The sequence below is a fragment of the Corapipo altera genome, unplaced genomic scaffold (assembly GCF_003945725.1).
Source record: "Corapipo altera isolate COAL_440 unplaced genomic scaffold, ASM394572v1 0, whole genome shotgun sequence".
Taxonomy (NCBI): Eukaryota; Metazoa; Chordata; class Aves; order Passeriformes; family Pipridae; genus Corapipo; species Corapipo altera.
The window spans coordinates 49,933,501-49,949,307 of NW_020884872.1; the positions used below are offsets into that span (position 1 = coordinate 49,933,501).

A 15,807-nucleotide genomic window follows, 5' to 3' on the forward strand; every position below is an offset into this window, starting at 1 on the left:
GACTCTTCTCCTAAGTAACAAGTGACAGGACCAGGGGACGTAGCCTCAAGCTGCGCCAGGGGAGGTTTAGGTTGGACATGAGAAGGAATTTCTTCCCAGAAGGGGTGATTAGATATTGTAATGGACTGCCCAGGAAGGTGATGGAGTCACCGTCCCTACAGGTGACTGGACATGGCACTGAGTGCCATGGTCTAGCTGACATGGGGGTGTTTAGTCACAGGTCGCACTCGATGATCTCAGAGGTCTTTTCCAACCCAACTGATTCTGTGATTTCCCGCCGTACCCCTCTATTCTTCCCTCCTCCCTTCCTGCCCGAGGCAGGCGGAGCTCAGCCGTGGCGGGGAGGAGGGCAGGGGGCTGGAGGAGGAGCCGCCGCTGTCCCTCACCGGGAGGCGCCGCGGCGGCGGCGGGGCGGGAGAGCAGGGGAGGGGCTGCGCCGCCTCATCGCCCGCCCGCCGCCATTTTGGCTGGTGCGCGTCGCTTCCGCCGCTGGGAAGTAAACAGAGAGGGAGGCAGGGAAGGAACGAGAAGGAACGACGCGGGCGGGACGGGACGGACCGGACAGCCGGGCGGAGGAGGCGGCGCTGGGGTCGACTTCGGCGGAGAGAGCTGATGTGGCCGGAGCGGAGGCGCCAGCGCGGCCCGAGCCCCGGTTAATGCGAAGCGCAGCAGGGAGCCGCCAGGTGAAGGGACGGGAAAGGGGCGGCAGCGGCGGCGCAGCGGGACCTTCCTCAGGGTGCCAGACCTGGGGAGCGGGGCCCGAGCCGCGGGGCCGGCAGAAGTCGGGGGCTGTGGGAGCCCCGCGGCGCCGCCCCCCGGGCCGGGGCCGGGCCGGAAGGAGCCGACCCTGTGGCGATCCTGCCCCGGGAGTAGCGGGAGAGCCTTAAATCCTAGTCCGCCGTGTTTGTGGGGGTTCCCTGCCTCGCAGCCTTCCTGTGGTAGCTGTGATAAATTGTGAAACCTTCCGTTGTGTGCAGCGGAACGGGTTGTTCGCGGCGATCGGGGTTGGGTTCGCGTCTGGGCCGCCCCCAGTGTGAGCCTGTGCCCCCCTTTAGGGCGTCTCTGCTGTTCCCAGAACAACCTTTCTGTGAGGGGAGAGCAGTGAGCTCACTGGGCTGGCTCCTGGGGAAGCGTTATCAGGAGGGCGTAAACGGCTCTGCACAGTCGTTTGTTTGGTTTGGTTTTGTTGTTTTCTTTCCTTTTTTTTTTTCTTTTTTGAACTGCCGTTGTGTTCTGGCTGCACCTTACTCGGCAATAAAAACAATGTTGAGCACGTGCTTTGCTCCTCCTCCTCGGCGGCTGAACTGTGTGATTAGGGTTGGACGTGACTTTTGCAAACAAGATAGTGTGGGTTGCGCCCGAGTGCGGAGTTCAGAAACAAGTCGGTAAAATAGGTGGGGAAACTCACTTGGAAAGTCTTAAGGAGTCAGGCATCGGGATTTCACCCATTTCTCTGCCCTGGTAGAGTTAGGTATTTTTGTTGGTTTGGGGTTTGTTGTTACCATCCTGGCTTTTCTGTTAAGATCATAGAATCAGCTGGGTTGGAAGGGACCTCCGAGATCATCAAGTCCAACCTTTGATCCACTACTGCAGTGGTTGCTAGACCATGGCACTAAGTGTCACATCCAGTCTCATCTTAAAAACCTTCAGGGACGGAGAATTCACCACTTCCCAGGGCAGCCCATTCCAATGCCTGATTACCCTTTCTGTAAAGGATTTCTTCCTGATATCCAACCTAAACCTCCCCTGGCACAGCTTAAGACCATACCCTCTTGTCTTGCTGACAGTTGCCTGGGAGAAGAGACCAACCCCCACCTGGCTACAGCCTCCTTTCAGGAAGTTGTAGAGTGATGAGGTCTCCCCTGAGCCGCCTCTTCTCCAGGCTGATCTTAGATTCTGAAGCAAAGTTGATTATAGCAGCAACTTGGAAAAACTGGTCAGTGATATGTGTGTCCTGAGTATGCCAGGGAGAGTTAAAAGCAAGATTGATGGTTCAGGCGTTGGTAAGAAGTGATAAATAATCATCCTTTGAAAAATAGGTTGTACCTATACGGTACAGTGCTAGCATGGAATTTTGCATCCATGTGTTCCTCGTTGAAAAGTTGGGCTGGGATTCAAAATTATTTGATTTTTAGACTATCAGATACATTAAGAAAGGTGATCTGAACCACGTGTGCCTGTTCCTAGGCAATATTCCTAAGGCTATTCCATATTAAATATGCAGAAAGGTTTACTTTCTTAAGTGACCTTATTTTTTTAATAAGTATCTTCTTGGATGGCTCTGCAGACTTCTGTAGGCAAATCTGCATTCTTTGAATTTTGTATTTGTTTTATTATTATGCATGTTAAGAGGCTGAAAGCAGTTACATTTTTTAAAAACTATTCCAATACTTTAAATTCTGAAACAAGGTGCCAAAAATTAGATGACAAAACAGTCATGCAGTTCTTAAAATCATATTTTTTTAGTCTTGAGCTTAGACATTTTTTTTCCTCTTTGGAAAAAGTTCCAACAAGAAAATATTTCTGAAAAGTTATGCTTATTTCTCTTTTTAATTACAAGAGCATTGAAGACGTCAGTAACAAAAAAGTCTGGAATTGGTTTTTTCCCATCCCCTGCTTTTCAAGCCATAGCACTTAGAACATGTAACATCTTATTTTCTTGGAAGAATGTGACCTGAAATTCATCATCAGTATAGCTCTAGTGATGGCTTTATTATCTCTTTTTTTTTTTTTTTTTTTTTAAATTCGCTATTGATAAAAACATGTGACAATTCCCCACAGCTTCCAAGAGTGGGTTTTGATCTGTAACCAGCATATATTTATCTACTTAGAACTCATCCCAGTGAGCTCAGAGGTGCAGATTGAGTTGTCTGTTGATGACCTGGTCCCCTCCTATCAGCACATCTCAGAGGCCTTTTTTCCAGTTTCGTCAGTGGCAGCTCACTCCTGGTCTTTTCTAAAAGGGAGAGAAAAAGTAAAGAAAAAACCCCCCTACCTTAATGCAGTGATAAAAGTAGCTACCTAACCAGAAAATTTATGCACATGTATTACCTTACTAGCAGAAGATGAGACAGGATCTCTCTGTAAGGAAGACTCGGAGAGCCAAGTCTTAGCAGTACCTTGTGTAGCTTTTTCCAGATTAATGAGAGATGGCTTTGGATAGACTTAGACATCAAACACACTGTCCTAAATTTGGCAAGGGAATAGCTTGCCTGTGGTAAATGCTTATTATAACCTAGTTGTTTGGAATATCTGTTTAGCCTAAAATTTAAAGGAATGTTGCATTTCAAACTTTCTTATTATAAATATTATTCTTGTCCTGTAGTGAGTAAACTGGCTTATTATAAATATTATTCTTGTCCTGTGGTGAGTAGTTATCTCAAACAGAAACATGACAGGCTTGTAGTGGATTTGCTAATTAATTCTTGATTAGTTATAAATTTAATTCAGATTTCACAGTTGCAAAATCCAGTTTCTTTGTATTTTTGTTAATTGCAGATGGTTCTGAGTCACTGTTCAGTTTTCTTGCTTTTCTTCTGTTATTGGCTCAGTAGCAGAACTCTCTCGGGCAGAAAGCTTGTTCTGGTACACGAGTCATGTTTTGCATAGTCTCATAGTAGGGAGCTGTGAATAACAGTAAATAGTTCTCAGGAAGCAAGTAGACATTTTTGCCCACTACTGTTTTCACCCTCTGCTTGCCCCCAGTTGCTGCTTGGATTAAAAAATGAAGCTGGAAAAAAATCGAGACAAATTTAGTTCATCGGTGTTTCGTGACAGCATGCTCAGGTTTGCTTGCATCATCTTATCAGTGGCTTCACACCTTAAGTGATAGCTTGCTTCTGTCATGTGAGTAGCTGGGATTAAAGTCTTTTAAAGATAGGTAAGGAGGTGCTGGCTTTGAGAAAATAATCTGTGTGCATTGGATTATAAACAGCATAATTTTTAAGTTGCACTCAGTTTTAAGAAGTACTTCCAAACTTTTAGTTACTAGCAGTACATAGCAGGGAAGCTTAACTTTCCAGATCCCAGAAGGATTGGGCATATGATAGTCTCATACATGTGATGGTACTTGAATGTAAACCGGAATGATTTCACTGTGTATGAAGTCTGTGTTTATCTTATAGAAATCAGGAACATTAGGGGTGCTTACACATGTCAAGCCCATCCCATCCCTGGATTCTCTCATCTTTTTAGAGATTGGAATTGAGCATATTGTAGTGTAATGTGAGGTCTTATTCATAGCTCTTCAGGACATGATGTGCATCCTATTGAGGCTTTTAAAAAGCATATGCTAAATTCAGTTGTAAGATGGCATGTACAAAAGAACACATTTTGAACAAAACCCAATGCTAGATTTATTTCAGGTATGTGTAGTGGTAGGGGGTTTTCTCTTTAATAATGTAACATAAGGTAGAACTTTAGTTTGTTACATCATTATTGAAAAAGTATATGCTGTGGAGAGTGAGATAACCTTTTGCCTCAGGCTTGCTGAATTTGATATAATTTTGCAGAAAGTTTTCTGACCCTTCTGTAAACCTTTTTTGTAGGTTGAAACTTCCAGGCTGTTACTGGAAATCTTTCATAATCCTTATTTCCTAGTTAGTTGAAAAAATGAAGCACACCAGTGTTCTTGATGAAATATGTTTTCAAGGATACTGATTTAAAACAGATGCCTATTGAATTAATGTCATTTAAATAAATAAATACATTTTAAAAAGAAAATGTCTGAGGGGGAAAAAAATATTTGGTCAGATACAACAACATCAGCAGTATATAGTGTCTGCAAGCCTGCATACAATCTTTATTTAGTTCCTTACCTAATTTTTTCTTCCACAGTTTCAAGTGTTGTTTCTAATGAATAGGACTGGGGCAGCAATATGAATGTCAGTGTTCAAAAAATTGTTTAGAGTATTATCTTTGGATTTAGTAGAACAGTAGAGCGATAATCAACAAAACAGTAAAACAGATTAGGTTCAAAATGTTCTCAAGCACAAAAATAAACCACTGAGAGTGAATATTATAAATGGGTTGGCACTATTAATGATTAAAGAAGTAATATTAAACATATCAGTTTAGATGATAATATTGTTTCTAGACTACTACTTCGGTTTCATTGTTACTTGGGTTTTTTCCCTTTTTATATGGCAGGGAAAAAAAACCTGCACAAGTGTCGTTGCAAAAAACATCCTTTTTCACTTTCATAGTTTTTTATTAATATTGTTCTCAGCATTTTTTTTTTTATTATTATTTCTGTAGAATGAAACGAGGAAGGAAAACTAATGAGGCCAACAACAGTTCATTGGGAGAGACAACTGAGAAGGAAAGCAAGAGACACAAGGTTACAGAGAAGAAAGCCATCGTTGTGCAGAGTCCTGACTGGGCCAACCTGCTTCAAGACGTTATCCTGCAGGTGTTTCAGTACTTGCCCCTTCTGGATCGTGCTCATGCATCCCAGGTCTGCCGAAGCTGGAACCAAGTGTTTCATATGCCAGATCTCTGGAGGTGTTTTGAGTTTGAGCTGAATCAACCAGCTACGTCGAACTTGAGGACTACACATCCTGAACTAATCAAGCAAATAATAAAAAGGCATTCCAATCACCTGCAGTATGTAAGCTTCAAGGTAGTGTATTTTATAGGCTTTTTAAAAAACAGTTTTATTTTAGAAGAAATATGGCATTGTAGTAAATGGCCTTGTTTTCCAGCTTAGTATACTGAAAAAATGGGTTCTCTAAATGGACATGTAGACATGGAGGTTACCTGGTAATTAATTTGTCTCTTTTAGGTGTATTTTCAGGACCAAAACTTGGAATAAGTCCTGAACGTACCTTTTCACTGCCTTCATTCTGTTAGATGGAAATTTCTTTGTTTGGTGGTGTGGTATTTTTGATTTTTATTTTTTTTCCCCATTTTTCTTGTAGCAGCTTAGCTGCTTAAAATTCTACCTCAGTGAGTGGAGAGAAATACTTTGGTTCTGATACAACTGTATGTTTGGGTTCCTGCCTCAGAATTAAGTTTGATCAAGATGCATAAATTGAGCATTTCCCCATTTCACATCCTGTAGGGAGTTGGATCTAATATTCATGGTAAGAAAACATCTAATATGCAGAGTGACTTCAGTACTGTTAGTCAGCAAGTAGTAGTTTTAATATTAAATTGTATGGGATTGTCCACTCAGCACAGCTGTGTTTCAGTTAACTGAAAAAGTACCTGGAATTTGCACAGGATGGTGTGTGTACTGATTGTGCCTGGCTGAGAAGTACCATTTGGTGAGAATTGGTTCTGTTAACACATGAAATTGTTTTCAGCAGATGAAAACCTTTAGTGGTAGCTTTCCTATCACTGTGTTTTGGAAGGGTACTGTGAAACCCATGGCAGTGTATGCATCAGCTGTGTGAGAAATTTGGAAAGGAAATGACCTCTGCAGCAAGACAGACATACTAGTTTATGAGATCAGGCAGTTCTAATGTAGGAATCATCAGCATGTGGGTAGCTGAGGCACCTCTGCCTGATCACATGTATTGCTACTGCTTGATTCCAGTACCAGGTAATAACGAGCTGTTATCGCAAGGTTTACCAGGCTTTTATCAGTGTCCAAATAAAGAAAACTTAACAGCTGTAGTGGAATGATTTCTGGTGTCTTTTCTGCTGTCTGCATTTCTTTACACTAAGTCATTTTGAAGAATTTCAGATGCCCTTCTTTGGTAGGGCAATACTCACATCATTTCTTGAAGTTGTTCCTTCAGTTGTCCTTCGGTGTTGCAGAATACACAAGGTACACTGACTGACTGTTACTCTGTAAAGGCTGAAAACATGAGGGGTGTCTTCTGTAGGCAAGCAAGATTGGATTGTTGACAGTGAAGGCTTTTCAGTGTGTGTTTGAGCAGAAAATGAACATTCACTGGATTTACATCTACACAAGGTAGTTTGGCTTATGGTAGGCTTAAATTTGATCCTGTGATCAAGCTTTATACTGTTCTATAGGTTTGCAAAGCCTACTCTGTGTAAGGGGTTATTCAGAAAGCATGTCTGAGTGTCAGGGGAAATCCACTGGAGACACAAGAAGTGACTGGGTTCTATAGCAAACTGACTAATGAAGGTTTTGGGGGTTGTGTTTTTGTGGTGGTTTGTTTGGTTTTTTTTTTAGTTTTGGGGTTTTTGGTTTGATTTTTTTTTTTTTTGGTAGATTATCCACTGCATATCTGTTGTGGTATTAACGACGAAGGGCCAGTCATATAGGTTCATATGATAATGCACCTGACTCTCCAGCAACTCAATATTATGAACTCAGTCACTGTAAAAAGAAGCAGTTTTTGCACCCAGTAAAGGATTTATAGAATTCCTGCATTTTAGTAAGGAAGAATGTAAAGAGGAGTTGGAGTAGGCTCTGGACCCAAATGAACCTCCACTTCCTTATTATTTGATGTGGATTGATTATCTTGAAACAGACTGTGTAGTTGACCCCTCACCATGCTGTATTTTACCAAAGTGTTTAGTAGAGTAGTAAATTTTTAGCAAATTATCTTGGATTTTTTGTATATACTTTTTGGAAAAAAAAAGAATGATGTTGATGGCTTCTCAGTGAGGTGTTTTGTGAGGGTTTTTTGACATCACATTTCAGAAGATAAAATGAAATAAAAAGTTAGAATATGTTTGATGCAGTGCTTTCTGAACGTGCAATCCCATTTTGTTTTAAGGTGGACAGTAGCAAGGAATCTGCAGAAGCAGCTTGTGATATTTTATCCCAGCTTGTGAATTGCTCTCTGAAAACACTTGGGCTAATTTCAACTGCCCGGCCAAGCTTCATGGATTTACCAAAGGTATTTTAATATGAATATTTTTCTATTGCAGAGCATTGCAGTGTTTCATACAGTACTTCTATAACTTTATGAAAAGTTCTATCATAGGAATATGGATCTTTGGTAAAGAAAACTTTATTACTGGGCACTATTAAAGGGAGGAACTGAGATGTACTGCAAGGATATCTAAAGTTCCACTTATTCTCTGGATCATGTGAGATCTTAGGCCTGACCTTGTTCTTTCAAGTCCTCCTGTCTTTTGACCCCAATGTAGAACTGAACAGTGTGGTGCAAGTCAAGAGGCTAACTGCTTCAGGTCTGTGTAATTGTGCTGTGGGGGATGTTTAGGACACAGTGATAATCAAATGAGGGGTAGAGTTTTATTCCTGGGGACTTGCCATAGGGCTTGTATGATCAGTGAGCTCTCTTTGGAAAACAACGTGGTCGTGATTTTCAGTATGTCATGTCATGCAGACAAGCATCAGCTTCTTAGGTGAAGTGCAGTGTATTTCTGAAATTTTCAGTCAGATTTTTACCTTGCAAGTTTACCAAAAATCAGATCTTGATAGAAGGCATCTGATCTACAAGATAACAAGTCATTTACACATGCTCCTAAAGAATTCCTGCTAGTGAGGTGTACTATTGCTAAGGAGCAGGAGAGTGGTTGTGAAGAGCCGGACACAACTAGACTGTTAGCTAGATCCTGGTGATGTCATTGCTGGTGATGGCACAAGGACAAGGAGGAACTATAGGCAGCCAAGGGAAAGGAAGTAGGTTATAGGGCTTAAGCAAGGTTACCTACAGAAGGATTATCAATTACTGTCCTTACCAGTGGTCACAGCCACATCATGTAGTTCTCTTGAATATGTATTTTTAATCCTTGATTTTTTTCAAAGAGGCTTTCCAGGTATTTAACTAGTTTTGGTATGATTTTTTCCTTTTTTGATGTGCTTTGAGTTGTGATGACAAGAAAACCTGAATGTAGTGAAAACAATCCACATTCTCAGTGTGTTAAGAATACTTTGTCCTTTCAGTTCTTGCTTATTGTTTTCTTTCTTAATCTGAATGTTGTTGTAGCTCTCTTATTTAGCTGTCTTTGGAGGGATATGTTATGGTCCTATTCTTCTTGCTGAGTAATTATTTGTAGTTATTCATGCTATGGTCTTAGCTTCAAGGCTTCTAAAATACAGGCTTCCTGGTTTTGTTCCCAATAGGTTTACACGTGGTCTTTAAAAAATGTGTTCAGAATGAGCCAAAATTAGCTCTGGGCATAATTTACCTTTTGATGTTTACTTCTCAAATAATACTGTCCCTGGCATATGGGACCAGCAGTGATTTTAAAATTTTCCTGGACCACTAATGAAACTAAAGAATTGAATTGGACCATGGCTGAGTTCCTGAGGGAAGCCTTTAGTAACAGGCCCATTAGATGAGAAGCACGCAAAGATGAACGGATTTGAGAAATGGGTAATATTATACAGTGGTTTGGGGTTTTTTTTATGGTGTGTTTTTTAAAAATTATTTTTATCAGACTGCATAGGAGGTCTGAACTACTTTGCATTATCCTTATCAGTGCTCTTGTGTTTTCAAGTAACAACATGACATCGGGCAAATATTTGTCAGTCATTTTTAGCATGGTGTTGCTAGTCTTTTCACTAAGTGCATTCTACATAAATCTTTTAAAGAACCATATTATAGGCTACATATGTGGCAGTATTGAAAAGACAGGTTTTTACATGTTGGGATATTGCCTGTTTTCCGTTAACTCTTCAAACTAGAAGTTTCAAGTTACTTATTTTTACAAACGTGGTTAACTTTCTTTGCCTTTTTATTTAACAGCCTATTTAGTGAAGGGAATTAATTTCTAAATATAGAGAATAAAAACAGAGTGCTAATGCTTTCAGAATACAGAGTGGAAATATTATTAAATTATTATTAAATATTAATATAATAATTAAAACATGAACGTATTTTATAATATAAATTATATTAAAGTACCTTTTCTTCTGTATGTAACATATGTAATCAGCATATTGCCAGTAGAATTGGAGCGATCCCTAAAGCCAAAGTGCCTAAAGGTTCTGAGTTGCACTTGTTTCCATTTGTATGAACGGACTTTGAAAGTTTGTGTTAGCATGAAAATATTAATTCCTTTTCTAAGTCTAATTGTGTGTGAGTCTCATCAAAATTCACAAACATATCAGGTAAGAATGAATGAATACTGTTGCCAGGCCTTCTCTCATATAATTGTATTTAGGACTTACACATGAGGCTCAGAGTGAAACAGTATTGAAATCAAAGTAGCAGGTCATTTTATGGAAACTTAATGTAGGACAAGGAGAAAATACTTCTTTTAAGTCTTCTGTTCACTCAGTCTTGTAAGAAATCATGAAGATAAGCTAATTATTCGCTTCCTCCATATCACAAGTGGTTTCTACAAGCACTGGTGTATCTGCTCCTTAGTCTATGTTTCCCAAGTTAAAGGTGCCTTGGGCTCTGTCTTTACTAATAGGTTTCAGTGGTTATGTAAAAATGCTGAGGAGCAACTTTGAGCACTGGACCTACATTATCTATGCTGCTTAATCGGTAATTAATTGGTCACTGGCTCCTTGGCTCCGTTTGGACCACTCCAGTGAGCAGCTTTCCAAGATAAATCCATTCAAAACCTAAATCCTCTGGGTGGGTGGTAGGCAGGCAGCAGTATCGTTTGCTTCAAATACAGCATTACAGGGTTGCCACTCCTGACCTGATTTGCATCTCACCAGTGCAGTACAACTTGCCACGTGGGAATTCCTCTTCTAGAAGATGCTCTGCTTAGAGTGTGACTTGCAAATTATTCTCAAAACTAGGGCTTTCTGGGCTTTCCCTTTGCTCATGGTCTTTCTCTAGATTTCAATTTGTACAGTGAATTGTCCAGGGTCAGGTTCTGGATTTGCGTTTAATGTTGGACATTCTGATTTGCCCAATACATAGACTAATAGAAAAAAGTTATTACACTTCCTCTACTAAAAAATGTCAGATTTAGTATTAATTTTAGTTATGCAATATCAAAAGAATGCTTTTTCAGCAAATGCTGTCAATAAGTACAAGAAAACTAAGATTGCAGTGTACAGTGTAAAACCACTGAGATTTTTACTTCAGATCCTGTTTCATTTACACTTTCTTTTTTTTCTCCAGTCTCACTTTATTTCTGCACTGACAGTAGTGTTTGTAAACTCCAAATCCCTTTCTTCACTCAAGATTGATGATACACCAGTAGATGATCCATCTCTCAAAGTGCTCGTGGCTAATAATAGTGACACACTCAAACTGTTGAAAATGAGCAGTTGTCCTCATGTTTCTCCAGCTGGTAAGCTGCTGTGGTTTTGTGGGATCGTTTTGGGTTTTTTTGTTGTTGTTGCTTGGGGTTTTTTTATGATGCATGCATTAAATTCTGTCTGAATTTAATGGGGAGGGAGGATGAGTGTGGTGTTTACAGCACCTGTCACTGAAGAAAGTTCTTTCAACTGGAGGTCAGGCCATCTATCCTGCCACTTGCAGAGTGACTACTGAGCTAATAGTGTATGTCTGTTGTGGGCAAACAGCTAATCTCACGTGGAACTTAAAGAGTATGTATTGGCTTAATAGTGCATTACTTTTGCAATGACTAAGTATTCCAGTATAGTCAAGCTTTTTGGAATGGAACTTCCTTTTCCACATTTTATTATGTGTGGGTTTTGAGTGTTGCCATATCATGGATTATGAAGATGCTGCTTTAGTCGTTCTGAAGGAAAGGAGTTTGATCTCTTGCTGGAGAATAAGTGCAGACAGCATCAACACAGTGGAGATGAGACTGAGCTCTGCAGAACTTCGGCCGTTACCAAAGCATTAACACTCTGTGTCAGTAGCAAGAGTGAAGTCTGCTTGTAGCAGAATGAAATGACTCAAGATTGCACAAACCTTCGGCAAATGTTAATTCTGTGAACTTCAACAATGCACAGCAAGTTTAAGATTTGTTCACAGCCTGTCAGCTTAACACTTAGAGTTTTTCACTGAGAAATGGAAGAGGAATTGTAAATGAGATGCTGGCAACTTAGTTTGATTCCTCTTCTGAGGATGAGTGGAAACTACTATAGTAATCATAACTTTCTTCATGCAAATATATTGCAGTTGGAAGTGTTAGGTATACTATGTGTATAATTCACCAGCAGGATTCCTGATATGTGGGGGAAACTGTACTATAGAAGAGGGCGTGTTACTGTACTGGTAACAAACAAAACAGACTTAATACCTTTTGCAGGTGTAGCTCTCAGACAAAACCTCGTGTTTGGTTTTGTATAAAAAAAGTCCTGAAAGTGCAGGTTTGTTATGCAGCAGATTGGTCCAGCAAAGTGTTCACCAGCACATTAACTGGAGTGTCATTTCATCCAAAGCTTTGTAATCATAGATAGGGGATTGCTTAAATTGGCTTTTCTGACTTAAAATTGTTTCTTGAGAATCTTTGTGTCTGAGAAGTACATGAGCCATAATATGTCTGCCAGGAGGAATGTTGTTAAATGCTATGTTCTCAGCCCCTCTATTAATGGAAAGGCCGTATCCCACATTTCAGAGGTTTCTGGGTCACATGAAATGCAGAGGACTGGATGCTTTTTTTTAGTGCTTTTTATTTTTTTTCAGTACTGTTACCAGTATGGTACCATCACTTCTATGTACAGATAGGATAAGTGGAAACCTTAGACTGAACTGGATTCTTTTTGTTAATGTTTTTGTCTTCTGTGAGCAGCAGGTTATATTAATTCATTAAAGGGAGAGTCTGGAAATTGCTGTTCTAGAATTTACTGCTCCCAGTTTTTAGTGTTTTGCTGCCTTTTTTTGCTGTAGGTTTTCCAGATTTAAATATTTACACTTTGTTAGAAAGAACAAATACTGACTGCAGCAGCTTCTGTATTTAATTAAAATCGAGCATTGATTTTACATTTGCTTTCTGCAGGCGACAAACTTTTTTTCGCAGTTGCTTTGTTGGCCACAGAGGAGACAGCAGTTCTTACAGCACAGGCTAGGGGAATACTTTTATCATGAGTAAGGACCTTTTACAGAAATGAAGTTGAGTATATGTGGTCTTACAGCAGGGCAGAACAGTCAGAATATGCTATCTTTATATTTGTCACTTCTGTTTATGTATTTGTTAACTTCTTTGTTTCCCGAGCAAAACAGCGATGTAGTCGCATTGTGCATGTCTGTCTTGAACTGTGTAGGTGCAAAGAGGTCACAAGGTCGTCCTTGTGAAAAAGATTAATTTTCACATTGTCCAGTATGATTTTGTTTTGATGTTAGGTCTTGGTTACATGTTAAAATAGGTGGTCTTTGCACTCTCCTGACGTACATAAACAAATGCACTCCTGTGTTTCTTGTTCAGTTATTAGTACATTTTTATCTGTGCAGCCCCTCTCATAATGTTCTGTTCTGCCAGGTATCCTTTGCGTGGCTGACCAGTGCCATGGCTTACGTGAGTTGGCCCTGAACTACCACCTGCTGAGTGATGAGCTGCTGCTTGCTTTGTCTTCTGAAAAACACGTCAGGTTAGAACACTTGCGCATTGACGTTGTCAGTGAAAATCCTGGGCAGACTCAGTTCCACACGATTCAGAAGAGCAGCTGGGATGCTTTCATCAAGCATTCTCCTAAAGTAAATTTAGTAATGTACTTTTTCTTGTACGAGGAAGAGTTTGACCCGTTCTTTCGTTACGAAATACCTGTCACTCACCTTTACTTCGGAAGATCAGTGAGCAAAGACGTACTTGGCCGCGTTGGAATGACGTGTCCTCGGCTGGTTGAACTGGTGGTGTGTGCCAATGGATTGCGGCCGCTGGATGAGGAGCTGATCTGTATTGCCGAGCGGTGCAAGTACCTGTCGGCGGTTGGCCTAGGAGAATGTGAAGTCTCTTGCAGTGCCTTTGTTGAGTTTGTGAAGATGTGTGGTGGTCGTCTCTCTCAGCTTTCTATCATGGAGGAAGTTTTGATTCCTGATCAGAAATACAACTTAGAGCAGATTCATTGGGAAGTTTCAAAGCATCTCGGTAGAGTGTGGTTCCCAGACATGATGCCCACATGGTAAAGTCCTTAAGAGACTCCAGGGCAGATGGAATAGCACCTTAAACCCAAGCTTACCATACTGCGATAAAAGCTTATTTAATAATATAGACTTTACTGCAAGTTAATTCATTGTTTGGTTAGAAAATTAATTTTTCTTTTAAAAATTATTTTTGAACTCCAGATCCAAAAACAGAACTGACAGTCCCAAAACCTGTTTTCATTGAAACAAAAATGAGGTTTGTTTTAGATTTGATCGCTTTCATTGAAAGTGATCTCAAATGTTTTTGGAAATAAAAAAAAAGTATCTAAAATATTGAAATACCTGCAAAATACCAGTTTTAATATGCTGTCCTTCTTTGATTTAGATAGTAGTATTGAACGCAACCAGATTTGATCTTAAAAAACCAAAACTCCAACTAAATTGCATGCTTTTGTTGCAGACTGTAGCATTTCTAATCCAGTCACCTAGATGACAAGATGAAGTTTATAAGTGTTTAGTAGCCTGTGAAATATACACGTTGTTATATAAAAATCATAAAAGGCAAGAGAAATACACAGTAATAACAGTTTAGACAACTCAAATAGTAAGTTTGCTACCTTATTCAAACAGTAGTGTGAGCTACCAAAAGCAGTGTGGGGTTTTTTCTCCCCTCTCTACGCATTTTAATGTAGTTTGCTTATGGGGTCTCAGATCTGCATCTAAACCTGTTTTAAGGTACTTTATGTCTAGCTCAGGAAGCGAAAGCATTCTGGGGGAAAATGTAGATACATTGTATTTAAAAATAAATTGTAGTTAATGAGCTTTTCTTGCACATTAACCAGCTTGGCAGCATACAGTGAGATGGAATAATGTACAGTTTATGAAATGAACCCAGCAATGTTATTCTCATGACATGGGTGTGAATAAGGTGAGATAAGAAAGGTGAAATTTGAATGGTGACCAAGAACCTTTTCACAAAACCTTAGACCTTCTGGCTGCTTTCAATTTGAGAGAAATGACATTGTAACAGTTGCTTAAGCTGTATAAACTAACTGTATACTGTAAATCTGTTTCAGAAATGTTTATGTACAAAGTGGATGTTTGATAGATAATCATTTTGTATACCTTTAATTCAGCTAGTTCTGTCAGTTCATAATATTTAAAAACCCAAAAGGAGTAAACTTGGTGAAGTAGAGCGATAGGCAAAAATTTGTTTTGAACATTTGATAAATCAGTTTTATTAAAGGAAATTTTTAGTCTGTAAGTGGTGTAGGCAAGACATTGCCTGTGATCTGGATGTGGCTTGTGACTTCATTTCTTGCTGCCAACAGTTATGTTATTTTCTCTCTGACGTTCCTGATTGGTAACACTAAAGCGTTGATGTGACAGCTGCATGTCTGGCAGGAGTGGTCAGCCATCAGCAAGGCAGAGCTGCTCGGGCTGCAGGCTGGGCTGAACTCTCGCTTGAGCTGTACAGCTCCTTCTGGTAGTAAGTAGATTTCCTTCATTTCCGATTTCAGTAATGTTTATCCAGATGTATAGCTCAGTGTAATACACTTATGAGTGTATTTAAGTTCATAACTATATTTTGAGCAAACAGTGCTCAGCGGACTGGACATCTTTATAGAGGAGTTAGATGTTTCTGTAGAGCTTTGATTTAAAAATTGCATTTTATGAAATACGCGGGTTTTGTATTAGAATTTGTTAAATTAATGTAATACTATAATTTGCTTTTATTTGTATAAAAGGTGTCAATATATTTAGTCCATAAAAGTAAAAGAGCTCCATGTTTTTTGTAACCTGACTCTCAGAACTGCCTGTATTATAAGGTGGAGTAACACTTGCAATCTGGGGAAGAGGATGGGTTTTCACTACATTAAAGTGAGGCAATCCCTCTAGTAACACAGCCAGAACCTCTTTGGACCTTGACTACAGAGGTCCCGATGCTCTCAAGGTAAGT

The 15,807-nt window shown here is 39.9% G+C and overlaps 1 protein-coding gene across 3 annotated transcripts; it reads left to right on the top strand.

Moving 5' to 3' along the window:
• Window positions 1–438: 438 nt before the first annotated feature.
• Window positions 439–15,646, top strand: FBXL3 (F-box and leucine rich repeat protein 3). Of its 3 annotated transcripts, none has more exons than XM_027646405.1 (5): window positions 440–683; window positions 5,257–5,620; window positions 7,695–7,817; window positions 10,974–11,145; window positions 13,246–15,646. In XM_027646405.1, exons 2-5 carry the CDS (start codon window positions 5,258–5,260, stop codon window positions 13,887–13,889), a joined length of 1,302 nt encoding a protein of 433 aa, XP_027502206.1. In that variant the 5' UTR covers window positions 440–683; window position 5,257; the 3' UTR covers window positions 13,890–15,646. The 3 variants fall into 3 exon arrangements, with proteins under 3 accessions (XP_027502225.1, XP_027502206.1, XP_027502215.1); XM_027646414.1 differs by lacking the exon at window positions 440–683 and adding an exon at window positions 1,102–1,394; XM_027646424.1 differs by lacking the exon at window positions 7,695–7,817 and having other exon boundaries at window positions 439–683.
• The last annotated feature ends 161 nt before the right edge of the window (window positions 15,647–15,807 follow it).